Genomic DNA, 27,980 nt, shown 5'->3' with positions numbered 1-27,980 from the left:
TGTCAGGGCAGGAGCTGCAGAGTCCTTCAGCTCTGGATGAGGGGGAGAGGGAAGAAGGAAGACAGCAGAAGCAGGGGCGAAGTGGGGACGGAGGAGAGGCTAAGCTTTCTGTGGAGGGATTTGACCTGCAATCAGCTATGTGGAGCATCGCTTTCCTGTGTGGCAGCATCCTTCTCCTGCCTAGCACAGCTGGAACACCTGCAACGCTGTAAGAACCTCAGCTGCTTCGCATACACGCTCTGGTCTGTGGGGAATCCTGGCGGGGGTGGTGGTGGGACAGAAACAGGACAGAAGTCCTAAGACCAGGAGTGCTTTTCCGGAGAGGCGTAATTTCTCATATTCCCAAGGTTTCACTTGGTTCTCATGTGTGCTTCCCCCACACTTCCCCTACTACTTGGCTTTCCCTTTAGTGCCTTCGATGTAGACTATGTAGACCATGCTTTTCATGTAGACCATATATTTCTGCAAGGACTCAGGCAGAGCAACTCTGCCAGCTTTCTGCATATGTTTAATTCTGACCTGCCAACATCTCACATCTCCTGCTGTGCTCCAGAATGTATTTCCTTTGGGGCTATGCTTTTCTCCCCAGAGTCATAGGTCACCATTTAAATCTTTAGTGGACAAAGCTGGGTGCCTTTACGAGCCGGGCAAACATGAGCCCAAGGTATCTAATAGGGATGCTCTTTGTAAAGCAGTGTGTTTGTTCTGGCTTGACTGGCCGTCTGCTCCCTCCATGCCTTTTCTCAGACCTCTGTCAAGGACAATTCCCAGCACTGCTTCTCTTCATATACTTTATCAGGAATGCAACTCCTGTTCCAGCAGGCACTGCTGTGATATACTGGCTTGTGAACTTGCTCTTGCTTTTTGAAGGCCTTTGCTTTTGCAGTCATAGCATAAGTGCAAACAGAAACATGGCTGTGCTCTAACAGTAGATGTTACAGTGGGAAATATGTCACTGGGTCGTAGCTGGGTTCCCTCCTGCCACATGTGGTGTGGCATGCACAAGTCTAGTTTTAAAAATCTTTGCCAGTGGGAGTACAGCCTCTTCCTCTAGGATGTGTTCCATAGGCTCACACAGCTCCCTTTCAAATGGTGCTTTACTGCTACCTGTTTCCCACTGTTACCTTCAGCATGACGCTTTGCTTTATGGAAATACTGCTTGCTTCAATAGGGTCTCTGCTGTCCCACCTGTATACCAATATTTTTTGTAGATTCATGAGAAAGTAATCCAGCCTGGCTCTTGGGATCCTTGAATGACAGCCTCAGAGATGCTGCCTCGTACTTTTATAGCTCAGAAGGCAAGGGAAAGGGAAGAATTATCAAAAGGGTGTAAAAAAATGTTCCAGAGTAAAGGGCCACTGGGAGCAACGGTGGTATGGGAGGTTCAAGCAGTGAGTCTTCAGTGCTCATCCCATCTTTTGGCCCAGTGGCAGGGCAGAGGTGCCATGAGTCAGTTTAAGTAGGAAAATCAAAATGTCATTGGCATCTGTTATCCGATCCCCTCATATCAGCAGCAGACAAGCTGCTCAAGGCAGCTTGGCAACGCTCAAGTGTGAAAGCACTCAAGGCTCCTGGCCAGTGGGACTTTGAGTCCCTCTTGCCAGGGTGCTGAGCTCCAGCTAAGAACTGCCAGCAGGTCACATTCCTGCCTCCTGCTGTTCTGATCTTTCCAGGCCCTGCCTTCCCGCTGCTGCAAAACATGCCACTGGCTGAACCTGTCCAGAGGCAGTAAGCAGGAGGAGTCAGTGATAAGGGTTTTCAGACCTGCTTGAATGTTGGCTTTTCTTTGGTCCTAGTTGCTGCAGGGCAGTATAAGATGAAAAAAAACCTGCCAATATGAACAGCTTTTGATGTTATCCACGGGTGCAGCTGTGAGAGTAGCCACGGAGGTGTGAGATCTGACATAAGAGAGCAAGGAGGACAGGAGTGTCAGGAGCTGAGAGACACTCTGTGTCCGGGACACGAAGCCGGGACACTGGGTCCCCTATACATGGCATTGGTTTTGAGCCCAAGACTAGCTGATAGGACAGAAAGCAGATAACCAACCAAGCAAACTGATGGCGATATGTAGTGTGGTTCAGTGAAAAGGCTGAAGTCTCAGGAAACCTCCGATGTAGCCAAGCTCTGCTGCTGATCCCTTGGGTGACGTGGGGAGGGCTCTTCACCTGATTTTGACTTTCAGTTTTGGAAGCAGTGACTTTATCTTTTTACATGTGCGTGCAGCATGTAGTGCAGACTCAGTGTTAATGGCTGCAGTACCTATAGATGAGAAGAGTGGCGTGATCTTGTCCCACTGGCATCATGACAGTGGAATGAAGAGACCAGAAGTCTTATTAGGAAGTACCCAAATCCTATGGTCAAAACCTGTCCTCTTAGAAAATCAGTTTCAGCTGACTTTTTTTTAAATTTTCTTTTTTAATAGAAATTATGCTGTGGCAATACCATCTCAGCTGTACTACCCCTTCTCAGAGACAGTGTGCCTCCAGCTCAGCAGAAAGCAAGCAGTCCCGATTGACGTGACAGTAACCTTGCAAAGCAGAGCTGGGAATGAGACTCTGATCACTCAGTCCATCTCTCAGCTCACCTTCTTTCATTGCACAAGCTTCCAGGTGAGGAAGATATTTTCAAGGGTTGTCAATAGGGTGGGTAGAGCATGAGGTCTGCTCTTGCTGGGCAGGAAGGCAAAGAATTGTGTCTTCCCATGGGGACATCTTAATCGAGCACTGAATCTTCTGCTTCAGCCTGTATAGGTCTGCCAGTGTCCTTCCTGCTGTGTAGCTCCACCGATATTTTAACTCTTCTAGAAAACATTCTGAAAAGTACAGTGAGGTCTTTCAGGGCAAGAAGAACTGGAGCAATATAAAAGCAATATCATAATCGTTACTCCAAAAGGCTGGGTATCCACCCTGAATCATGGTTACAACTATGCCTGCAGGTCCCTCATCCTGTTGGAAACCCTGATGAAGTGGCTTTTATCATTATCACAGTCCTGGAGGCCAGCTCAGAGTTCCAGAAGAAACAGAAAGTCCTAATCACGCATGCAGACAAGAAGACTTTTATCCAGACAGACAAACCTGTGTACAAACCTGGACAGACTGGTATGGACAGAATGCCGAGTCTTGTGAGAGAAAGAGAGGTCCCCAGGCCACGAAATACGGAGTAGCCTCTAGCGCTTGGAGCGGGGCCTGCTCTGCAGGGGAGATGGGTCACAGGCTTCATCTCCCTTCTAGGCTTTGGGGGATCTGGGGGTACCTCTCTCCTGCCTCAGCATGGCGCATGCTTTCTCCAGCACTACCCATACTCAGACAGCGCGCCGGTGCGAACAGGGCTTGTGTGTTTTGGCTGATGTGTGAGAAAAGGTTCAGATGCCACTGTGTCATATTCGTGACTGCTCCAGTCAAAGCCACGACCGTCTGTCAGTGCCCCAAATCCCCCTCTCTCCCACAGACTTCCTCAGAGGAGGATCACGGCCCTGCAGGCCCCCTCGTTGCCCCAGCACACCTCAGACCACCACAGGGTACAGCTGTTTGCCCCACGCCTCTCCTCGTTTTCCACTGGCATGACCTTCACTGCAGGCAAGACCGAGTGCCCCACCGCAGCTCCAATGTCCAGGAAAATGCTCTTTCGCACCAGCACAGCCAGCCTTCCCAGAAACCCCACACTGCCTCTCTTAACCACTTTTTTTCTAGCAGGCTGCCAGCTCGTAGCAGGGCTTTGAGCACAGGCCCAGGAGTGGATGGCTCTAGCTGCTGCCCACACCTTCTCAGGGACGCATATGGGCTCATCTTTCTTAGCCATCCGTTCTTATTGTTATTAACAGACTTGATTGCATTTCAGCCAGTCCTGTTTTTCTTTTGCTCTATAGTCATGTTGCGAATTGTAACCTTGGATCAGAACTTTATCGCCAGCAATGAAACGGTAAGTCAGGAGGGGAGAAACCTTCGTAAGTCTGAAAACGCTATGGGCTGCCTCCGTGACTTCTGGAGGAGTGCTTGGCCCCGCTAGGTGGTCCATCTGTGGACAGCTAGTCTCGGTGCCGCTTTTGGTGCTTACAAACACCAACTCCTGCAACACAGGAGCTGCTCATGACGTTGGGTGACAGGCAGTCCCTGGGAATTGCTTAGGGAATACTGACTCATGGGTGGTTGGGGGATAAAAAATGCCAGGGAGGTGGTTGGTAATTTACCTGAAAGCATCCTGCCAGTAACTGTTATTTCCTCCCCACAGCACCGCCTGGTGGAACTGAAGGTAAGGCACCTCCTTTACTGGAAGTGGTGATCTCTTCTCACCTTGGGGAAGACAAAGGTTTGGAGATGACAGTGGGGAAATATGGGTGCAGAAAGCCAGTTACCTCAGAATGAATGGGAACAGTCCTCGACTTCTTGCCCTTCCTTCCTTTAGTATCCACACAAGTTTGGCAGCGCAGTGTCATGATACCGATCACACAGGGGTACCTGCAGTAAAGGATGGATGCCACTGACAACCAGTCCAGCAAACTTTTCTGGAGTGGTCACAGGACTTTTAGTCCCTTTAGCCTGTGAATTGGAAATTTGTAAAAATCTTGAAGTTTCTTTACGGAGACTTTTACATTTAACATACAGAAAATAAAAGTTTGACCTGTTAGTGTTGTGGCTAGACAGCTAGAGAAACTTCCTAAAGCAACTTTCAGGTTATTGTTCTTCAAATCTGTTAATTTAGTTTCAATATTATAGATAAAATATGGACCTGAGCTGAGGAAAGATACCTGAAAACGGTGGGGAGTTTGTAATAACCCATGCAGAGAGGTCACAGTTCCAACTAGCAATTGGCAGTAGCTAATGCACATTTGCATGCCATACCCACCAAGCAATCAATACATAAACACATGGTTTCTGAGACACCTGTGCAATGCTTTATGCCAGTTTATACAAATGTAGTACTCTGATCCAGCTTCACCCTTTCAAACAACAGTTCCTACTTGTGCCATACATTTATAAAGCACCCATAACTCATTGCTAAGTCCTTCCTGGCTGGGCAGTGTGACCATAGCCAGAGTTCTGCACTTGCGCTCCCAAGAACCAGCAGTGGGAGAACACTGTCTGGCATGGACTGACCGTGACAGTCAACAAAGCCTCCAAATACCCTTGCATCCCAGGTCTTTATATCCTCCTTTCTATACTGGGCGTCATGGTTCCCTGCATGAAGTCTTGGACTCATTTCCCCAGACTTTCCTGGGGATTCAAGACATCAGACTCCCCAGTAATCATTCCCAAGTAGCTCATGCCTTAGGCAGCATGTGCTGTCAGGATTGACCCTCTCCAGTGGCCTGGGGGCTATGCCAGCTCAGATCACCACAGGGGTCTCTAAGAGGGACCACTTCTCTCTCTTAGTGAGACAAGCAGGCAGTAAACCACAGTTTTGCAGCAGCCAGTGAGATGGCGGTGCCACCAGAGAGCACTAATATGATAGATTGACTTTGTCAATGAGACGGGAAGAAAAGCCTTATCTTCTTTGAGCTTGGACTTACCTGAACACTGTAGCTGTGTCATAGACCAGGGGTCTCAGGACAAGAGGATATGTGCTCAGACCATGCTGTGGTAGCTTGGACATCCTGCAAAAGAGTCTCTTTTTGCACTGGGAAATAACTACTCTCTACTACTACCTATGCAGGACCCCAAAGGGAACCGAATTGCACAGTGGCTGAATGTTACACCTGTGGGAGGCATTGTGGATCTGTCCTTCCCTCTGGCTGCAGAAGCACCGGTTGGAGAGTACACCATCAAAATGCCTGACCGCGCACATTCCTTCAGCGTAGAGGAGTATGGTAAGAGTCCCAGGGAGCTGACAGCAGCAGAGAAAGATGTATTGCCTCCAGCACTCCTCTCCCACACAGAGCTGAATGGGCCATGCAGCTGTGAACAGCTGTGCTGGTTGTGCTAGCACCTGAGTTGTCCAACTCCTGCCAGTAGGTGTAATCACTGGCTTTCACTCAGGCCCCCCTGGCTTTCTCCTACCCCATGTCCTGAGGATGGATTGAGACACTGTCCCACAGCTGTGGTCTGGGGAGGAGACTAAGGCTGTCTGCTCCCACCATGCTCTCCTGGCTGGGCTGCTGGTACATTGCTACTAGGTCCTGTGCTGATAGTCAGGGAATGAAAGCAGATCTTTCTTTTCTGTGAACAACCATTTGGGGAGGATTGGAACAAATAAGCTCTCTCTATGCTCACTGAATTATATTTCTCTTGCTTTCAAACAGTGCTGCCCAAATTCAGTGTCTCCATCCAGATGCCTCAGGTGGTCACCATCTTGGAGGAGAACTTCCGTCTCCACATCTGTGGCATGTGAGCTGACTTACAGTGGCAGAAGGTGCATTCTTACTGGTTTGGAAACTGCACAGCTATCAATAACTGAGCTCAAAATGGTCTCTGACAACCCTACCCCCACTCCAAAAGTCTGGTACCCTGGCATCCTTTGCTAAGGAATTCTCCTGGACTCTCACCTTTCTCCGTATTTTCTCTCCCCACTTCTTTCTCTGTGAGTTTGAAAGTGTGGCAGTGGATCCCCTCAGCGAGGCATGTGCCCTACAATACAGTACCTCTGCTGCATTGATTAATACCAGTGTGGAAGGAATAATGACTCAACTTGTAGCCAGCACAACATCCCCTAGCACTGCCTGGTGGGACTAGCATTGACTTGGAGAGAACTCACCCACCACTGCCTTCTGCCTCAATCTGATGCAGTCATTTTAACTTCTTGACCTCTGCTGAACTCACGAACCATGAAGATACTGCAGGCTGCTGGGTTGTATAGCTGTAAACCCCAGGCTAAAACTGTTATTATTCACCCTTGAACCAGCTTCTGTATGTGAATGTAAGTCCTCTCTGCTATGTTTGCCAGGTACACGTATGGGAAACCAGTCCAAGGTACTGTGAAGGCTGTGGTGTGCCGTAAACATATCCGCTATAATTCGAAGTCTTCCAAAGCCAAGCACAGTATTTGTAAGGATTACGCTGGCAAGGTGAGCACATGGGAAATCCATTCCTTTTGCAAAAGAGAGGAACGGGGCAAAGACAGGGAAGAATACTAAAGGAAGGAGTGGGACAGACATTAGCTATTGAAGCAGCATGCTCTTTGCTCAGGGATGAATGACTGATACGTCCTTAACTCCCCAGTGTAGCAATCAGCCCCTCTCAGTGATTTCTCTGACTGCACTTAGATGCGCTCAAAGGAAGAAGCATCTGTAGGCAAGCTAACTACTGCAGATTTGCCTACAAAACAGGTATTGCAACAGGACAACAAAAAATGCAAACACTATCCACATGATTCACTTCCACTGGATGCTTTTTAGTAACACCTTTTAATGTGGTGTAAACACTTATGTGCTCTTTCCTAGAAACAGGTGGTTTAGAGACACAGAAATTACCTCTTGCATCTAAGCAAGCAATTGCAGTTCAGCACAGACTTTACTCATTCATCTCTAGGCTTCAATGAACATATCTATATTTGCTTACATATTTTTAAGTAACCCAGCACATATCTTAAAGATAAATCCTGCCCTAGCAGAAGAAATCATGTTGTCAGGGAGAAATGACAACTCATGTTTGCTACTGGCACATGAATGAGTGTGTAAAGATGAGACACATGTGAAACAGCATCTCCTATTAGCGACTGCTCCACAGAAAAGAAATGTTTCATGCCAGTGTGGGAGTTGCTCCTTTAACTCAAGTGTCTTAGTCATGTACTTTTAGACTTCTGGGCCTTGGGTTTGATCTGCACTGCAGAAGGGATTAACGCATTCATGATTGGTTAACAGATACAATTTCACATCCCCAGACAAACGAGGATGGCTGCTTTGCCACTGAGGTGGATATTAAGATCTACCACCAGAAGCGTGGTGACAATTATGATTTCAACCTGGAAGCTGTGGCTTTTCTGAAAGAAAGTGGAACAGGTAGCAAAAACTGATTCTACACTTCATGGAAGATCTTTTACTTTACACTCATACAACATGCTTGTCTTTGGGGTTTCATCTCTAAGACTCCTTATGGATCCTTGTGTCTTCCCATCAAACCACTGGAGCTTTCTGCACTGGCTCCCATGGGATCAAGTGTTCAGAGGGTTGTGTCTTCCCTGGGACCACCATAGCAGCATGGATGTTCTTGTATACCATACCACCCAGGTCTGACTCACATAGGACATGTGAGTTCTCCCAGTCGCAGGATGGGCTTTGCCAGTATGCTTGCTCCTCCACAAGCTGTTGTGGCCAGTCCACCTCTGACAGTCACCTTGGTTTGGCAGAGATGGGCAAGAGCTACTTTTTAGCATGTTCCAGTCACAGTAGAAACGTGCACAGGGGTGGGCCAGGCCAGGTTCTTTTGTTCTTTAACCGTACTTTAGGAAAGTCCACCAGAATGGGGAGATACTCAGAGCAACCAGTGAAAACCAAGGCCCTGAGTGTGTACTGTTAATAGCTCCTTGTCAGATTTACCTCTATGTCCCAAACAGGGAGATGAGGCTACTTGTCCAGAGCTACTGTTAAATATCCCATCCTGTAAGGTTTCCTCTCCTACAGAATTTTACAAATCCTTCCTTACAAGAAAACGTTTTGCAGCCCCTTGCTGAAAGCAGTGACACACACATTCACTTAGCAAACGACTGCACTGCTTTCAGGTGGGCACCACATGACAAGACAGCAGACTGTAAACTAATATGGTGAAGGCAAGGAAAATGTTGCCTTCTAGTGACTGCTGTGAGAATGGGAGGAGAATGGAAGTGGACAATTAATTATGAGTAGGGCCATCTTAAACAAAGTCAGAAAGAGCATTTGAGAACTGTCTGGCAGAGACCTCCTGGAAGACTGCTGTCTTTCTAGCAGGTCAGAATGTAGGAGGCACTATTGCCAAGTGGGTGTGTTAAATGACTCCTGAAGTTACATGGAGAAACTACAATCCCCTATGAGTGATACTCCACCCTTTACCTCAGTCCATCCAGTCTTGCTGCCTCTGCTCACACGCATGATATTGACCTGCATGCACCTCCTGTCTTTCCTAGGCGTGGAGTTCAACACCACTGAAAACTGCAAGGTCACTTTTGATATCACAACTCTCCAATTCTGGGGGACAAGCTACTACTATCAGCAAGGAGCTCCCTACTATGGAAATGTAAGTGAACAGGGCAGAAACATGGAAAGCCCGGCAGCTGAGCCTAAGGAGATGGTGGGCACAGAAGTACTGAGGGGTCCCCTTGCTCTGAGCTGCCTAAAGCTGCTAGCACGGTCCTCTGTCCCAGTCTTTCCTTTGACACCTCTACCAAGAGGTAATCCAAAGGTGTGACCACAGGATAGGCACATGGCTTTGCCAGATGAGATGGCTGTTGCAGAAATGGGGAGGGGTTGGAGGAGTTAGACTTCACACTGAGTCCCTTTGCAGAGAGGGGACCTGGGACTTCTAATGGGAGGTAGGTTTTTCAGTCCTGAGGCCTCCAGGTCTCTAACTGTTCTTTGTGTCGTTACAGCTGGAACTCAAAAGTACCAATGGGACACACCTGAAGAACAAGGAGGTGATTCTTACAGTGTCCCATGGTAGCAGGAAGGAGACCAAGACCTACTTTACGGATGATACTGGGATGGCCTCTTTCACCTTAGACACGTCAGCATGGGACAACAGCAGTAAAGTTCTGCTACAGGTTAAGCCCAATAATTACATTGGATTTGGCCAGCACTAAGCAATGCATCCCTCAGACCTATAGTCTACGTCATTGTCTTGGTATAGCCAGGGAGATGGAGGCACAGAGCAGTGAAGTGACAGATCTAGGGCAAGACGAATAGCCGGTAGCACAGCCAGTGTTCTGGCCCCTGGTGCCGCGCAGTCCCTTAGCAGTCAGGAGACGTGATGAGAGATGGGGCAGTGGACAGAGGCCCCGTGAAGTTGTGACTGAGGTCTACCAACACAGCACCTCTGTCTGAGGTGAAAAGAGCTTTGTGGGACTGCTCAGGGACAAGAGAGCAAAGGAAGAACTCCCATGTGGTATAGAACAGGAAGACAGGAAAGGAGCTAAGGAAGAAACATCTGAAAATACATGTGGAGAAGAAAACATCAGTGACCAGTTTGCATTAGGTTTCCTCTTAGAATAAGAGTTAGGAGAAGCCTGGGATATAAGAGGCAGAAAACTTAGGAGAGAAAGAAGGAAGGCTAGTAAGGAACCAGTTGCTGCAAGCCAGTGTGGAGCAGTGCAGGTAACCAGGATGTAAGGAGCTAAATAGGGATGCCACTGACAGGGAATTGACAGAGAAAAGCTTGCATCTGCTTTGCCATTAACAAGGAAGGCTCTCTTGTCTGCTTGTAGGGGTAGGTTTCTAATACCTGTCCTATCTAAACTTCAAGGTCAAGACACTTCCAGGCAAGCCCTGTCTCTTTATCAGAGTGCACACAGTATCTTAGCTGATGGATCTTGGCCTTGCTGGAAGTCCACAAGATGTTAATATCATAGTCTCAGTGCAGATAGGTCAAAGATAAGCAAGGCTATTGATCTTCAGTTGTCCCCTGCCACCTCTACCCTATGGATCAGGGAAAGTGCTAAAAGAAATACAGCGTGCGAGTGGAGTAACACTGAACAGCGAAATACATTATCAGGGCAGATCCATGCTGATACTTTCCATACACATACCAGACAGAAGCAAAGGGTTCAGTGGTTTGATCCAGGGACTAATAAGCTACTCTACACAGTCTAACGACCTGGCTTGCTCCCGGGGTAGCAGCGGCATTGCAAAAGTTCAGGCTCTAGCCCAAGCCCTAGTAGAATACAGCTCCCTGCCTCCTGTTCGGGTGCTAGTTATCCCAGAGCACAGTGGGGTGGGCAATGCCAGGCTCCACAGAAAGGGGCTGACTGAGCTTGGCTTAGGTGGAAATAGACACCTTACCTTGCCCTGGGAGAGTTCAGATCCCACTGTCCAGTCAGCCTTTTGGCATGGGGAGAGCTGTAAGAAATCTTCAGACACCGAGCCACTTTTTCTGTGCCACAGGCAAAGACCCAGCCGGAGGACTTAGGCGGTCAAAATGTGAGAGTGTCTTATGGCACTGCATCCCTCACACTGAGGGCCTTCTACTCATCCAGCTGCAGCTCTGTGAGGATCCAGCCAGTGCGGGCAATGCTGCCCTGCGGGGACGTGCAGCAGGTCACCGTGCACTATCGCATCCTAGCCACGGAGCTGGGGGACGGCGCTGCCAGAGCAGACTTCTACCACCTGGTGAGTGCAGGGCAGCACCGGCAATGAGGTCAGCTTTGTGACGGGTCTGTGTCAGCACAGGGCTCTTTGCTGGCCCACAGATGTGGAGTAGAGGCACTAGCAACCCTTTGTTCTCTTCATTACCCTTTAGGTTTTGGCCAGAGGATCCCTTGTGCATCACGGTCAAACAACAGTACTTCTTGCTCCGCCGTTAGGTAAGAGCATCTAAATACCAGGAACAGATTAAGGACCCAGCAGGAAAGCCCTTCCAGCCTAAATGGGGAAGGAGAGACAAGAGATCTGAGACCAACAGGAAACAACAGATCTGGCACAAAAAATCAAGAGGAAATGGCAAATATGCTATCTTTCTTCTGTCTTTTAATTTCCCCTTTTTTTTTTCCTAATGAAATTGTCAGAGTTTATCTGCCAGGCAGGAATTATCAGAGACCTCCAAGAAAACTCACAGAATCTTTATGCTGGACTCAGGTGCAAAGTGCACACTGTTGCCAAGATCCCTCATGATGTAAGGTCACTGCTACAAAATGGCACTAACCTACATCCTGGTCTAGCTGTGGCCTCCCCAGAAGCAAGGCAGAAGAGTTTTTATCCAAGTAACTGTACAGAAGTATTATAGAGGATGAGCATGTTGCTGCTGTAATCCTTGGAGACAGAATTCCTTGCCTCTTCCTATACTTTTTCTATTTCTCCTTCCTCCTTCAGGTCAGTATAGTGGGGCTTTCAATGTCACTCTGCCCATTGACCTCATTTCACCCATGGCTACCCTCTTTGTTTACATTGCTTTCCCTGAGGGACAAGTGGCAGCTGACACCTTCAGTCTGAAAGTCTCCAAGTGCTTCAGGAACCATGTAAGTAGTGCATAAAACATAAGGGGGCAGGTAGGCTGGAGGGTAGCTAATTAACCGCAAATTGTCAATAGATGTCCAGCAGAATCCAGTAGCTACAGTCTCCCCTTCCCTTGCTCTGTCAATGTCTTCAGTCCTTTCTTCTGCTGTTTCAGGTGAAGCTTGGCTTCTCAGCCACAGTGGCCCTCCCAGGATCGGCTGTCCATCTCCATTTGCAGGCTGCACCAGGCTCCTTATGTAGCATCCGTGCCGTAGACCAGAGCGTCCTTCTCCTGAGGCCAGAGGCTGAGCTATCCAAGGATAGTGTGAGTGACTTTAGTGCTGAGCCTTGCTAGTATTGGAGAGGTGCCTTGTGAGTATCTGGTTGCACACACTGGTTAATAAGGCCCAGTGGCTATACCAACAAGTACTTGAATGGGGACAGGACATGGTTTAATGAGAAAAAAATGAAGGCCAACATCAAACACCAGTCAAAATTTCCAGTCTCTATGGAGGGATGTAATAGAATAACCCACTGTCATCCCCAAGTACAGCCCAAAGTCACATCCTTGTTAAACTTGGAGTGCTTTGCCACAGTGGCAGCCAGATGGCAAGAGACTTCCATCTCCCACACCAATTCATGACAGTGCTCTGAAAAAAATCAGTTATGTTAAAAAAAATGCCCAGGGTGTGATAGGCTCTATGTCTTTGTTCCAGCTCACATGAACCAGACAGTCCTTCCATTCACAGACTGGGCTGTAAGTGGTGACTTGGCAGTGGAAGGGTCTCATTTCGCCTCTAGACCTGGGGTGCATTGGGTCTAAGGACCCTTGAATTGCCTCTTGACACTGTCTGGGCGGATCCAGGATGTGCCTTCAGTCAGACAAGAAGCTATCTAATGACTCTTACAGCGAAGGTGTCCTCGCTGTATGCATTGAGCTCACAGGTACAATCTATGAGCTGGAAGTGGCCACAGCTATGCAGCCATACCCCAGAGGGGTTTGTGTTCATCTCTGGTGCTATGCATCTAAAACTTGTAGAAGCTCTCCATGAAGCTCAAAAAACCTTGGGGCTGGGCTTTTGTGGCAGGCAGGATCCAAGCTCTGCCTCTGCTGTCCCAGAAAATCTGGATAGAAATGAAAAACTTCCCACCTCTCAGACTGACCTGTACTGTTTTCATTCTCTGTCTACAGGTGTACAATATGTTCAGTTATACTCAGGAGCACCCCAGCACCCTCACAGACTCTTACAGTGACTACTGTTCTATGCACAAGAGCCCAGAAATCATCAGTTCCCCTCAAACCACCCTTCCACCAGAAACAATGCCACCAGTCATGTACGACAGATACACTTACGCAGTGTCCCAACCAGACATTTATGAAGTGCTGAAGGTAAATCTAATTTCCAGAAAACTTGAAATATCAGAGCTGAGCCCTTTTGTGTCCCAGGTCAGCACTGGGTAGCTTCACAGACTCTTTCCTGTAAATGCTGGCAACTTTGGGTTCTGAATTTGCCAAGCTTCTGAACTAAGAGATCTCTGACACTCCATGCTCCCAGCCTGATAAATTCCAATCGATCAGGCAGATCCCTAGAACCCAGCTCCCTATTTATCCCAAGCTCAAGACCCTCAGACCTTCTAGGGGTTGGAAGGAGAGGGGAGTGTCAGCCTGAGTCAGGGAAAATTGGAGGTTGGAAAAGCAAAGCACCTGAGAGAAGGAGGGAAAGAGTAGTAGAAAGGAATAGCAGGTGAAAGATGAGAACAAGTCTGTGTTAGGGTGGGCAGCAAACTGTGGTGCCAAAATAATGACTTTATGTGTGGGCATGCACATGCGAGCGGTCACCCCCACAATCCTGACTGGAGAGAGCCTCCTTTGGTGTGAGAGGCCAGGACCAGGCTTTGGGAGCAGGGTGGCTCTACATTCTCTCCCTGTACAAATTCGCAGGTCAGGCTGAGGTGCAGCAACACAGGTTGGCCAATATACTGGGAGGTGGGGGGCAGAGACAGACCCTCAGACACGCCACCCCCTCCACTGAAATCTACCTTCTTTTTTTCCCCTTCTTTCCTCCAGAATTCAGGTCTAACATTTTTAACCAGCCTTAAAATCAAGTCTCCAATTGAGTGCCGCACTCAGACCGCTTACTACTACGACTACATGTGTACATCTCGATTTATCCTGTTTCTTTGGAAGTCACGGGTAACATACAGGCTGCACAAGGGCAGCTGAACATGCAGTGTGCTGAGGAACTGGGGATGGCTTCCAGAGATGAGTGGGAGGTTGCACAGGAGATGTGCACCACAGGACGAGGGGAAGGGTCCTGGCGTGTGTGTGTGTCCCCAGTGCACTGGAGGGGCGGAGGGGTGGCTGCATAGGAAGAACCTGCTTGGAAGCTTCTGCTGGCAGGCAGGAAGATAATATGGTCAAAGGGGGAAATGAGGCAGCTGTCTCAGGAAGGAACATCTGTAAGACTAAGAAAGGTCTTGCTGGAAACCAGAGAATGGGCCAAGATTGGCACTGTGCAGTATCTAGGCTTTTCTGCAGGGGCTGAGAGCAAAAGTGTGAGCAGGTAGAGTTGCTCATGGGGGAGCACACACATACTGGAATTCACATGGTCTCCTGGGTTGTCTCGTGGAAGACAACAGTGAATTAGGTTGAGGGCACCTTGAAGAGGACAAGGGGGATTGGAGTGGGAGTGGGAGGGATGGAGAGTTGAGCTTTTCTCAGCTGAACTCTATCCTGATTTCACAGTTGCTCTGCCTTTGAATGAATGCTTGTATTCCCAATAGCTTATGGTGAGCTGACAGACTTGGACAGCGTGGACCGAGAAACGGATGCTGCTGTTGAACGTGCTGAGTCAGAGCACATTGAGCTGGGTAGTGAGGCAGGGCCAGTACGTACCTGGTTTCCAGAGACATTCATCTGGACTCTGGTTCCCATCAAGTGAGTAATTATGGGCTGTGGCCCCCCATGGATCCAGACCTCCTATGAGGCATAATGGAGAGGGAATGGGCAGGAGCAGAGCTGGGGCATTTTTTCCATCTGTGAAACAACAACAAAGAAAATGGAGGTGTGAAGAAGTGGATAAGGACAATGAAGGTTTGGTTCAGTTCCTGGCTCTGCTTGAGATTTTCAAATTATCCCGGGGAACTTAAATCACAGACTCCTACAGGATGGAAGAGGCCTCCAAATGTCTGTAGCTCAACATCTTGCACAAGGCAGGTCCAGTTAGATCAGGTTGTAGTCAAGTTCGCTGTATCTCTAAGGATGGAGATTCCACAGACTATCTGGGCACCTGTTCCAGTGTTTGACTACCCTCATGTTATTTTTTTTCTTATCACAAGTCAGAATTTACCACGTTCCAACTTGTGTCTGTTACCTTTCATCCTATCAATATGCACCTCAGAAGAGACTGGTTCCAATGTGTCTACACCTTCTCAATAGGTAGCTTTAGAAAGCTAAAAGGTCTCCCCCTAGCCTTTCCCTCTGAAGTTTGAAAACCCCAGTTCTTTCAGCCATTTCTTGTATATCAAATGTCCCAGCCCTCTGACCATCTTGGTAGTCCTCCACTGGATGCATTCAAATATATCAGTATCTTCCTTATACTGGAAGGCAAAAATGGGACACAGTACTCCAGATGTGGTCTCACAATGGAGGAATACAGGGGAAAAATAACTTTTCTCAACCCAGTGGCTGCAGCCATCTTAATATAGCCCAGAAGTAGATGGCCTTCATTGCTGTAAGGGCACATGAGATATCTCATGCTCAGCTTGTTATCCACCAGGACCCCCACTTCTTTTTCTGCAATATTGCTTACTAGCCGCCTGTACTGTTGCATGGTATAATTCCATCCCAGATACAGAATCTAGTCATTTTCAAGCCCATTTTTCCAGCTTGTCAAGGTTCCTTTTAATAGCAGCTTTTCCCTCCAGCATATCAGGAACCCCTCCCCAACAAGGTAGAGTCTGCCAATACATAGCAAGATTACTCTGTTAATCTTGCTGAGGATGTCCTCTCTCCTATTATCCAGGTCATTAGTAAAGCCATTAAGCAGTATTAGCCCAAGTATCAGTCCATGAGGCATGCCACGGGTAAACAGCCACCAGTTGGACTTTGTGTCACCAATAACCATCCTTTGTCCCCAGTGGTCTAGCGAATTTTCTGCTCAACTTATCATCCACTTGTCCAGTCCACACTCATGTGGCTACAAGGATACTATGGGAGACTGTGTCAAAGGCCTTGCTAAAGTCAAGTTATGCAGCATCCATTGGTGTCCCCTTATTCATACATCTCGGCTTTCTTAATTCTCCCACATGCCAATGTTCTCCACCTGTAAAATAGGATTTCTGCCTCTCCATCTCATTTGGCTGGTTTATGCCTATTTCAGGGCAGGGACCATCTTCTGGTTTGTGTATGCAGATCTGTAAGTGACCCTTATAATGATGACTGCTAGGCTGTGGCTGGGAGTTTAGGTGGGAGTGTGGTGGGAGTGTCACACGGTATTCCCTGGCACAGCTGGGTGTATAACATGGATCCCTGGGACCCCTGTGTGCCCACACAAAACAAGAATTTGAGGTGCAACACTATCTAGAAGCAAATTCTGATTTGCATTTGCCTCTCAGTCCTTCCTTGCCCACCTATTTGCTATCCTTCCCATACCTCTGTCCTACTTCATAGGAATCCCCACACCTTCACACACACTTCCAGTTCATAGTCCTTCTGCATTTGTCTTCCCAAGAGAAATCTTTACAGGGATGGGGACAACCCCTTCCACTCTGTTTTCTCCTCAGTGATTCAGGGGTTGCTGAGCTAGCTGTCACAGTACCCGACAGTATCACAGACTGGAGAGCCATGACCTTCTGCACCTCAGCGAGCCATGGGTTGGGAATCTCAGAGACCACCAACCTGCGGAGCTTCAAGCCCTTCTTCGTGGAACCCACCTTACCCTACTCTGTTTTCAGGGGAGAGTCATTTCCCCTGAAAGTCAAAGTCTTCAGCTACCTGAAGCAGTGCATGGTGGTGAGTGGCTCCCTCCAGGATGGTTTTTGGGCAGGGGGACGTGTGGTAACAGTCCTTCACTGATAGAGACCCAGACAAGGGGCTGCCTCCTCAGGCACTGGGCAAAAGACACCAAGGAAGCTCTTCACAAAGCTCCGTGCAGAGCCATCTCTGCCAATCCCTCCCCATAAGCTCAACCCTACAGGACTGCGATGTCCGTGGGCTGTTGGTGTCCCACAGATATTGCAACAGGGCCATCATCATACTCACCCTGGGCTTCTGGGCTTGACTGACATTTGGATCTGAAAGGAAAGGAGCTGAAAGGAAAAATACAGCAGCAGCTCTGTAACCCAAACTCACTTTTGTTTCACCTCTAGCTCCAGCTTAGCCTAATGGACTCCAGGGATTTTGAATTTGTGCATGCAAATGTCAGGTTCACTATTTGTCTGTGTCCTGATTCAGCAAAAACATTTTCCTGGGATTTGAAGGCTACAAAATTAGGTAAGGGGACAAGGGAGGGGCAGGAGTGGGAGGCACTGGCAGAGCTGCTTGAGGAAACCAGAGCTGGGTTGGAAGGGAGAGTGGGCTATTACGAAAAGCATGAGTGAGCAGCCTTAGGCTGAGCAAACTACAACGTAGGCATGGATGTGCCAACCGGCCTCTTGATGTTTTGTTCTTTAGGGAAGGTGAATTTCACTGTCACTGCTGAGGTGACGGAGCAGGAAGATGTTTGCACTGAGAATACAGCTGTTGTGCCAGAATCTGGAGGGAAGGACACAGTGGTTAAACACCTGCTGGTGAAGGTCAGAGAATGCGTCGGAGTCCTGGCGAGGTTGGAACTGGGTCAAGCTCAAAACGGCCGAGCGGGTGGCTCTGGGAAGGGAGAGTTGGGCGGGCAGGTAGGCACGTTTCTCAGGGAGGCTGATCAAGGCGTGATTCTAAGGGTAGGTTGTGCCGGGGCATGAGCTAAGCACCTCCACTCGATGGGACAGAGACGTCGGAACTACTTGCTGGCAGGGCAACGGGGACAGAGGTCAGGTAGCAGCTTAGAAACCTGCCTCCCAGTGAAACTTCACTGTCGGCACGCGTATTCCTACTGTCTGTGCGAGGTGCTTTGCGTGGCCCGTGAGGATAGAAAAGCTGCTTGCATGAAGGTGGGGTGCTGGGCAGCTGCTATCTCATTTTGCTGCTCTCCCTTTGGAGCTGACCAGCCTTCTCCCACCAGGCAGAGGGGCTGCTGGAGGAAAAGACCTACACCTCACTCCTGTGCCCTAAAGGTAGGTGCAGGTACCCCAGAGACAGGGGCTGTATTACCACTGGGGCTGTACCTGCGCACAGAGCGAGGAGACCAAAAAAAGCAGTGTGGGGTGTGAACAACTCTAGGACTATCTGGAGGTGCATGGGGAGGGGAAAGTCAGGGATTTTGGAGCTTTAATGGAGAGGCAAAGCCATTCAGCTCCACCCAGTACTGCCTAACCACGTCACAGCCACTAATCAGTGGGTGGCCTGATCTCTGTGTCATCCTCTCTTTTAAATGCTGGTTTCACCAACCAATGAAGTGATCCCAGCCTTGTTTACACCATCTCCTGGGGATGCCCGTGGGTCTGCCATCTCCCTTCTCCCCGTTGTTGCTCTGATGCTTTTGCCATTTGCAGGAACTTCAGCTTCAGAGACAATCACTTTCACTATGCCAGAGAACATGGTCCTTGGGTCGGAGAGAGCCCACATCTCCTTCTTAGGTGAGATTTAGGGGGGTCTTGGCAAGTAAGATTTTTCCCTGCAGGAGTCTTTTCTTCTGGTGCCGCCATGTCTGCTTTAGCAGAGTAACAAGAGGGAATGTGTACAGTGAGGTGTGATACTGGGCCCTTACGTCCTCCAGAGAAGCATCCCACCTCTCTTATACAAGTGACACTGGGCCAGATGGATATTATAATTTCACCCAGCCAAGGAAAAGATAGACAAGTACCATATCACTGTTCCTGCAGGACTCTATAGATATTAAAGTCACCCTAGTGTGAGCAGAGGTGAACTGAGACCAGTCTTAGCAGGTTATCTGGAGAATCAGTGAGACCAGAAATTTTTTACATGCAAGGATATGTAAAGCTCCCAAAGCTGTTGTTCTGTCCTACAGGTGACATTTTGGGGACAGCACTGGACAACATAGATGAGCTTCTCCAGATGTCCAGTGGCTGTGGTGAGCAGAACATGGTTCATTTTGCCCCCAATGTCTTTATCACACGATATCTTGAAGAAACAGGACAACTGACTCCAGAAATCAAACAGAAGGCAATTGGCTATTTGGAAAGCGGTGAGTGGATTTCTAGTCATGTTGAGTAATTAAGCTGGTAATGTCCACTACCGTAAGCTGTGCGGTGGAGATCTCAGCAGAGGTTAGGTGCTGAAGAGATTTGTGCAGCATCACTTGCCTGACACCGTGGGAATTACAGCAATGTAAATCAGGCTGCTGTGTCTCAGCTGAACAAGGGGTACATGGCACCCCTCAGGAAGCCCTTTGCTGAATTCCTCAGAGACAACGTTCTCTATAATAATCAGCAGGATTGGCGGGGCAGGTTGTCACCTTGATAACACGATGGACACAGAGCATCTTCACTATCCCCAGCCTCTTCCCACAGGATATCAGCAGCAACTCCTGTACAAGCACGCAGATGGCTCATACAGTGCCTTTGGGGAAGGAAGTGAGCCAGGGAACACATGGTAAGCAGAGATAGCCAAACACAGCTGAGGAACAACAGCTTGACCTGGTCAGGCTCAAGCTGGCTTGGATTTTGGTCTGGAGAAACTGAGGGTGTCTGGAGGTGTGGAGTTTTGAATAGAAACTTCTCCTGAGAATTTTTGGAAGAGAACCATGCCAATGAGCTGACTTTAGGTACCCCTGTTTGATTGTTTGTGTTTGGGCACCCCAAGTGAGGCTGATTCTGAAAACCTGGCTGCAAAGTCACCTTCTTTCCAGGTTTTCCAGAGTGCTTTGTGCCCAAACAGGATCAGGAAAGGGCCTGAGTGAGCTCACTAAGTATCAGCCCTCCTGGCTTTAAATCACACAAGCGCACCCTGTTGGAATTGGGAGACATCTGGAGGAAGCACTGAGCTGTCAGTGAATTTTTTCTCTCTTACTGCAAATGGACCTGAGCTCAAGCTTCAAGAGCATCTAACTCATGTGCATTGCTTCCAACTCTCCATCTGCACAGAGGATCTGGCCTACTGGTATTTCTGCAGGGATGAGATAGTGGAAGACACAGAGACTCTTGTCTCCTACTGGAGATGGGCATCAGCGACTGGTTCAATTTGATTTTCTTCTGCCTTCTTTGGCTCTAGGCTTACTGCCCTTGTCCTCAAGACCTTCAGCCAAGCCCGGGACTTCATCCACATAGATGAGCAGAATATAAAGGATGCTGCCAATGCCCTGATTAAAAGTCAGACTCCATCTGGCTGCTTCAAGAGTGTGGGAAAGCTCTTCAACAATGGTCTGATGGTATGACATGTCCTGGCTCTTCATTAGGTACCTCAGAACTCCTTCACTTTCTGGCCCAGTTTGGGTGCCAAGAACAAATGAACCCTACTGCATGAGGGAGGCTCTGATGTGCCCTTGGGTGACACTCAGGGTTGTGCTTAGTCATGGTGGCACTTTTTCAAGTTACAAATGATGGAGGTTTGGATTTGATGATATGCACATGGGAACTGAACTAGTGCCCTGCGCTAGCCCCGTCTCAAAAGCTAATACATGCCTCAAAAAAGAGTTTTCAAGCTGTGTGTTATTCCCTTGGTAAACTGGTTTAGCTTCCTTTCCCATTATTGAGCTGCCGTTTCTTCCTTCAGTCTGAATTCCCCCCCTGTACAGAGAGAGTCAGAAATGGAGTAAATAGAAATTGATGGCAGCCACCCATGAGAGATTCACCTTGCCACAGATGTGCCCTATACACTCAGAAACACAGCACTTGTGCATGCAGAGACACACACAGAGTACCACCAAAGTGGAGCCAGCAGTAGTTCAGTGGACAGGATTTCAAATAATTAATCCCCTAAGTGAAGAGAATGGTACCTTTCACTTCCCCTTGCAAAAGACACCTTTTCTTTTGCTCCTCCATACCCTTGCTACTGTCCTGGCCCTCAAGTCAGATGCCACCTTGCAGAGGGTTTGTGGGAACATCACTTTCCCCAACACTGAAATCTGCTGCTGAAAATCTTTTGCAGGGGAGGGGAAAGGGGAATGTGTTCAGCAGAGGGAGGGAGTCAGCTACCCAGAGGAGCTTGGGGCATCATGGCTGAGAAGTGCTTTGGTTAGCAAGACCTGCAAGAGTAGATACCAGCCCTGACACTTCCTTAGCAGAAGGAATAGGACCGGCAGTGTTGCCTGTGCTGGCTTTTGCTCAGGCACCAGAAGGCACTGGAAAACTTCTCCCTCTCCCTTCTCACGGCAACCCTCCTTTTCTCTGTTTTGCGGTGGCTGCAGGGTGCAGTGGAGGAAGGACTGGGGCTGAGCTCTGCGATCATCACAGCTCTCATACACTCAGGGATGCCACGCTCCGTGAGTATCGGCAGCAGGGGTGGGCTCTGTGTGCAGCCTCTCGGCAGGCAGGGCACTGATGCTCTGCCTTTGTGCACGCAGGCATTCGTTACCAGCTTCCTCCCCATGTGTCCCGTCCCTGTTTCCACGCTCCTCTGCACACATCAAGGCTGCATTCCCTTCTATACACCCTGCCAGCAACCCGTGTGCTTTCAATTGTATCCTAGGACCCAGTTGTGTGGAAAGCTCTGAAATGTATAAAGGACCTGGTCGATGCTGATACTGACAGTTCCAACCTCTACAGCCTGGCACTAGCCGCAAATGCCTTTGCAGTAGCAGGTGATAAGGCCCTCAGGCAGAAAATCCTCAAAAGATTGGATAACGCCGCCATAATATCAGGTACCAAAGACTGTGGGGCAGGAGAGAGGGCCATTGGCAGAATTGTGTAGGGATCCCAGGGCTGAACAACCAAGGGAATGGTGGGCAGGAGTGGGGGGCACTGGCAGAGCTCTGTGGGGAGCCCAAGGCTTGGATAGCCTCTGTTTGCCAAGCTGTCACAGGCTATAGCCATACCATGAGACAGACTTTTCTCTATGGATGATCTCACAGTCCTGGTCTCACAGTCATTCAAATGAGGAGAGCTTCGTGGATGTTGTAGACCTCCTTCCCAGCCTGCAGGCCTAGGTTTTTACTGGGAAAAGCAGGGTGTGTGGGGCAAATAGAAAGGTACTCACCCGTATCTTGTCCCAATGTACATGTTCATTCAGTACCCAGGCACAAGGGCTTTGCGGGACTCCAAGGTCATTAGATACAGCTACACACTCCATAAGTGTTCCCACTCCACCTCTAGATGACCAAATATTCTGGAGCCAACAGTCAAAACAGGAAGAAGACTCCCTATATTGGTATCGGGCTCCATCTGTTGATGTGGAATTGACCTCTAGTATCCTCATGGCTCACCTTTCAAAGTCAAGTTTGTCTTCAGATGAAATCCGAAAGGCATCCCAGATTGTGTCTTGGCTCACCAAGCAGCAAAACCCTTATGGAGGCTTTGCTTCAACCCAGGTAATCCCCTTGAGACATCATCATCAGAGAACCTGTCGTCAGCTATGGTTTGTGAGAGCAGTGAGTTCTAGCACAGCCTATAGTAAAAAAGAAAAAAGATGTATGGATTTACAGCTCCTGGGAGTTGGGAAAAGGTGAATATTTGTATTCTTCTGAGCTAATCCCATGCTAAAAGTCCAAGGGGAAAGCTCAACGCTTAGTGTGCTGTTGCTGCAGTATGAGGGAGGGAAAGTCTAAGGACTGGGCATGCACAGGAAGCAGGGATCCTATTCTGCCCAATGTGTGTCTCTCTCCTCAGGACACAGTGGTTGCTCTGGAAGCCCTAGCCCTGTATGCAACCAAGACTTTCAGCAAGGATGGCCCTGACCTGCAGGCTTCTCTCTCCTCTGAGGGTTTCAGCCAAAACATCAAAGTAGACAACACCAATCGCCTCCTGCTGCAGAGAGTGGAGCTGCCAGCCATTCCCCAAGATTATACTGTGCATGTGCAGGGCCACGGGTGCCTCTTCCTGCAGGTAAGCCCAGCCAGGGAGAAAAGATCTGTCTGGGGAAAAACCTTGAAAGCCAGGGGACCTCTCACCTTGCTACTGAGCCAACACTGAAAACAGATTGCTGCAGTGACTTGCAAGAATCTGGGCTTCAAGGCTAGTAGGAGTAGCTGGGATCCAACAGCAATTCCCCAAATGAAATCTGGATCATCTCCACCCAGTCGGAGCTGTACCGCTCCTCCAAGAAGTTCAGTGAGCACTACCAGGAGCAGTGCACTAGCAGACCCTCTGCTTCTGCCACGTGGTTTTCTCTTACGCCCGTGCAAGACAGCAGACAGCAGCCAAACACTAGCCAAGGATACTCTCCAGCAAAAAAACCCTGCTATTCTCTGTGAACTAGCTTCTTTCTGTCCTGGCAGGCCACTCTGCGGTACCACATCCCTCCGCTGAGGACCGACGTCACCTTTGCCATGTCTGTGCAGACAGAGTGCACCGCACCCAACGCCACCCAGTTCCCTGTCACCGTTCATGCTCGGTAGGAGACACTCAGTTGTCCCTTGCCTCCTCTGTGCTAAGAGGCTTCTGGCACCACACCAGTCTCTTGCTGGCCAGGATTCCCCTTCACTCATGAGGTCCAAGTGCTAAGATGTCCCCATTCATTTAACTATGGTATCTTCAGTTGGGGGAAAGGTACCAGGCCCCAGAGGGATGGCTCAGGCTATAGTCCTATCTCATTATCATGCCAGTAACCACAAGTTCTCCCAAGGTCTATGGGTCCCCTTCTAGGATTAGGTCGCAAAACACTAGTGACGTGAAGGTCATGTGGGACTGACTGCCGACACCTATCCCTAAGTCTTCCCTCCTCTGCTCCTGGTTGACTGTCACTCCACTCTCCTCTGCTGTACCCCTGCCTGACTTGGGACAGAACTGCCAAGGGAGCAGGCAGAGGATGTGATATTCCCTGCCATGCCTAGAGAAGGTAACTCCAGAAGCCTTCCAAGGAATTTATTCTCCTTGGCTCATCATAATTAAAAGAGAGCTCGGGGAAGCACAAAGATCTATTACTGTACAGGAACAGGTATGCTTACAGGAGAAACACTGGAAGGAAAGGCAGATTCCTCCACCTGAGTACCAAAGCTGGGCTGGAGTATCTGGAGATCATGGGTCAGAAAGTAACATTAGTGCTGTCCCCTGGGTTCCTGCTGCAGCTACACAGGGAACCGTGTGTCCACCAACATGGTCCTGATCCAAGTGGAGCTGCTGTCTGGATACAGCCCCGTGGCAGGTTCACTGGAAGAGGTGAGACCGCAAGTTTGTGTCCAGCTGGGATGGGAACAGTGATGGCTGTCCATCATGCAGGATTGTGTGCAGAACTGTGATCATTCCTGTGGGCAGAGAAACACCATTCCTCTCTTCCCAAGAAATCTTTATACCCAAAGTCTCTTCCAGGCCACACCTTGCCTTCCCCTACCCCAAGGGCTTCCTTGGCCATGTGAACATTTTTCCCATGTTCTTACAAGGACAAATATCCCTGAATATTTCTGCTTTCTCTTAGAGTCTTTCTGACATTTTTCCCCCTATTTTCAGCTAAAGAAAATGCCTTTAGTGAAGAAAGTTGAAAGTGAAGCTGACCGAGTCATTCTTTACCTGGAGGAAGTGAGTGGAATTTAGGCTAACTTCATTATTAAAAGGACTATGGACTGGCAGATAGCTTTTGGCTTACTCTTGTATCTTGGTTCTATTAGTATTTTAAGTATCCAGAGCTGTTGTTCCTGCATACCAGCCACATTTGCTGACCCGGAGAAGTGTGTTGTGTCAGCCTGCAGTAGTTCAGCAGCAGAGCCCGTACACAGGGCCACTCAAGTGAAATGAGGCTAACTCTGATGTTAAGCCTACATCTGTTGGCACTGTTCAGAGACTGTTCAAAGTCCATATACAGTGTCTGATCAGGATTGGGGAGTAGTAGTAGTATTCAGCTTGTAAATTCAAGCCCTTAGAAAGCCCTTAAGCAGCCTGAATGTAGTAGGGAGCATCCAAGATTGGCTTATGGAGTTTGCCAAGATCACTCAAAATTAAACCAGATGGTTGTGTGAGCGGCAGTGCTCGCTCCACAGCCTCATTAAGCAACAGATTAACAACCCCTCCAGCTACATGCATACCTAAACAGCATCAGAAACAAGACCTGGCATGAATTTAAAAACTTCAGAATTTCCGAGCAGCACTTGTACATTTCTGTGATTCTTCATCCCCAGTTGTCAGTAAGCTGAGCTAAGCTAGCCTCATAGTAAGCAGGTTATTGTCATGTGGATGCATTAGGCTTGCAGAGACACTGCTTTCGTTACATCTAGAGCACAGAGCAGAAAGACAGCACAGAGAAAGATTTCAGTTCAGGCTGCCAGGTGGCACAAGGTAGAACCCAACCAACAGCAGGTCACATAACTTCTACCATCCACACCTTGCATTTGTCTGCTTAATGATGAGGGTTGTGTGAGACTGGAGAATAAGAGCTAATGTAATGGGACTGTGTATAAGAAAGTAGCTACTGAGGCAAGATGCATGAAGGAGCTCAGAGCAGAGCTGGATGGGAATGTGGGATTGGTTGGGAACACCAGTGCTACCTTTAGATACCTAATGCACATTGACTCTGTGGGTCTGATGTCTCTCATGAGCTGAGTTACATATGGTGACAAAAAAATGGAAGATGGCCACAGAATGTGAAGTAAAAGATATTTCTGAGATGGACTGGAAAGCAAAACACATCTGTCACAGTGGTGAGGTCTTCACTGAGCCTGAGTGAGAGCAGGTGGAAGGGATGTCTTACAGGACTTTGGTTCTGGCTGTAATCATTGCATCTCTTTGTCTTAGCTGACTAGACAGCCTCACACCTACACTTTGCTGGTGCAGCAGGACATGCAAGTGAAGGATCGTAAGCCAGCTACTATCAAGGTCTACGATTACTACATGCCAGGTGAGCTCAGATGCTGTACTGCAGAAACCACCCAAAGGTACCACCGGAAAGACTTTTTCTGAAGTTGTCAAGTCTAAGACAATACCATCCCTGACTTGTTTATCTAGCTGCCCCTTAGAAGCTCTCTAGTGATGGATTCACCCTCCTGGGTTTCAAAATGGTAGATCCTTCTTCCTCTGGTCCCAGAATTTGCAAGCTTGAAGTTGGCATGTAGATCCACTTAGAGTCTAACTCTCCCAACAAGAGGGGAGCAAGGAGTTCAGAGCCGTGCTTTTGTACACTCATTTTGTGGGAGGCAGCAAAGGCAGAGGGACTATAGAGAGGGGATGGCTTAGAAGAGTGAGGCCCCTCTTAGAAGAATGTTACTGAAAACAACTTGTCCTCTGTTCTCTGGGGTCCTAAGTGGGAGGAAAAGCTGGAAATGTGTCAGAGATTGCTATTGCTTCAAAAAGTGAGGAATCCATAACTGTAATAGAGCTGTTTGGGACTTATGGCTTTAAAAGATCGCAAGCCCCATGACTCGGGTGAATCCGGACTAGCTGCACACACTAGTTTTTGACACATACCAGTGGTTTCATGTGTCACAGCGGAGGGGAGTCATGGCCTGTAAGCTGAGGGAATGCCGCTCCTAGAAACAAAGGCACAATGCTGGCTTGCTTTAGTGAGTTTTTGGCAAGTATATCTCACCAGCACTCTTTTTTCTCATCTTCCAGAAGAAACTGCAGTGATGAGCTACAGTGCCCCGTGCGAGTGAGGTGAGGGCCCAACACCTCTTTTGTCATCACAGGCATGGTCCTGAAGAGTGTGGAGAGGGAGGGAGATGTGGGCGAGGGCCCTTGGTCAAGAAACTGGCCGGACTGCAGGTTCTGGATAGGAAGTGATTGGCAATGTTAAGTAAGGGTTAGTTCCTGTATGCTAGTGGTTAAACTGAGGGAAAGGAAGAACTGAAGTGGAATGTTGGAGGTGCCCAGCTCATGGCAGAGTTGGAGGTACGTTACAGAAAACAAGGGCTGCCTCTCCCGAGTCCTACCACCAGTCCTGGCGTTTTGCATCAAATATACTTTCCTCAAGTCAACACAGCTCCTTTTCCTGGCACTTTTCCTGCAGTTCCACAGCCCTCCAGCCCTGTGCACACAACACGCCACGTTCACCTTTACTGCAGGGCCTGACTCCTTTTCAGTGCCAAGCCTTTCACAGTGTCAGCCTGGCTTCTGATTCATGCTAGGGAACTGGCACCTGCCCGTCCTCTTTCCAGGCTGGGCAAAGGCAAAGCTTGAACTTGACCAGTGCCTGCTCCTATTCTAAACTTTGCTTGCATCTGCATGCTTCCTTGCCCACAGCCCATGAGATGGAGAAAAACACCTGCTTCTTGAATCACCTGTGGGAACACACAGCCCTACCCTGGGATGCCTGCCACAAGCCCCACACTCTTAGTGGAGATTCTGCTGTAGGCTTTGCATGGGTAGAGTCAGAGAGAGCCCTGTCGTTGATGGTTTGGTGGGCCCGTTTTGTCATGAGGTGCAAAAAAACCCTTTGAGATCCCAGTGGATAGTTTTAATACTTCAGGAACAGAGATTTTTTTTTTTTTGTCCTTTGTTGTCTTCACAGGAACAGGGACAGACCCATCCTCTGCAGTCTCTGTCCGTCAGTCCTTTGTCACCCTTGCCAACAGCCACCACGTGGAGATGAGAAGCAAAGAGAAAATACTTGAAATTTCCTGCTGAGCAGTTAGTTTCTGAAAGGCTCAAACTGTGCCTGTCATCTTATTAAAAGTCAGGAGACTAGAACTGTCTGTTTGAGTGATTATTCAGATTTACTGTTTTTCTCCCAAACCAGGAAAATTGCATTGAAGAGCACCTGGGAAAAATAACTTCTTCGCCTCTGCTCTGTGTGTGCACG

The 27,980-nt window shown here is 48.6% G+C and overlaps 1 protein-coding gene across 1 annotated transcript; it reads left to right on the top strand.

Moving 5' to 3' along the window:
- Positions 1-70: 70 nt before the first annotated feature.
- Positions 71-27,980, top strand: LOC142041835 (alpha-2-macroglobulin-like protein 1). Its single transcript, XM_075051016.1, has 36 exons — positions 71-208; positions 2,423-2,609; positions 2,936-3,098; positions 3,866-3,918; positions 4,228-4,248; positions 5,650-5,803; positions 6,236-6,320; positions 6,877-6,997; positions 7,813-7,930; positions 9,031-9,140; positions 9,493-9,663; positions 11,000-11,224; positions 11,355-11,418; positions 11,924-12,069; positions 12,222-12,371; positions 13,239-13,436; positions 14,115-14,202; positions 14,831-14,984; positions 16,832-17,060; positions 17,417-17,540; positions 17,721-17,842; positions 18,265-18,316; positions 18,695-18,778; positions 19,171-19,347; positions 19,673-19,754; positions 20,373-20,529; positions 21,508-21,582; positions 21,789-21,960; positions 22,412-22,626; positions 22,925-23,140; positions 23,533-23,648; positions 24,322-24,412; positions 24,701-24,769; positions 25,979-26,081; positions 26,795-26,836; positions 27,690-27,980. Exons 1-35 carry the CDS (start codon positions 138-140, stop codon positions 26,833-26,835), a joined length of 4,404 nt encoding a protein of 1,467 aa, XP_074907117.1. The 5' UTR covers positions 71-137; the 3' UTR covers position 26,836; positions 27,690-27,980.

This window comes from Buteo buteo, chromosome 19 (assembly GCF_964188355.1).
Source record: "Buteo buteo chromosome 19, bButBut1.hap1.1, whole genome shotgun sequence".
Lineage (NCBI taxonomy): Eukaryota > Metazoa > Chordata > Aves > Accipitriformes > Accipitridae > Buteo > Buteo buteo.
Note: the sequence above shows the minus strand (reverse complement) of the source record. Positions and strands in the feature narration are given on the sequence as shown.

What these genes read in the sequence shown, in the direction of transcription:
- LOC142041835 (XM_075051016.1), top strand. Translation starts at nt 138, where the DNA reads ATGTGGAGCATCGCTTTCCTGTGTGGCAGCATCCTTCTCCTGCCTAGC. An exon ending in ACATTTATGAAGTGCTGAAG is followed by an intron (nt 13,437 to 14,114) that starts GTAAATCTAATT and finishes TCTTTCCTCCAG; the next exon opens with AATTCAGGTCTAACATTTTT. An exon ending in GAGGCTTTGCTTCAACCCAG is followed by an intron (nt 22,627 to 22,924) that starts GTAATCCCCTTG and finishes CTCTCTCCTCAG; the next exon opens with GACACAGTGGTTGCTCTGGA.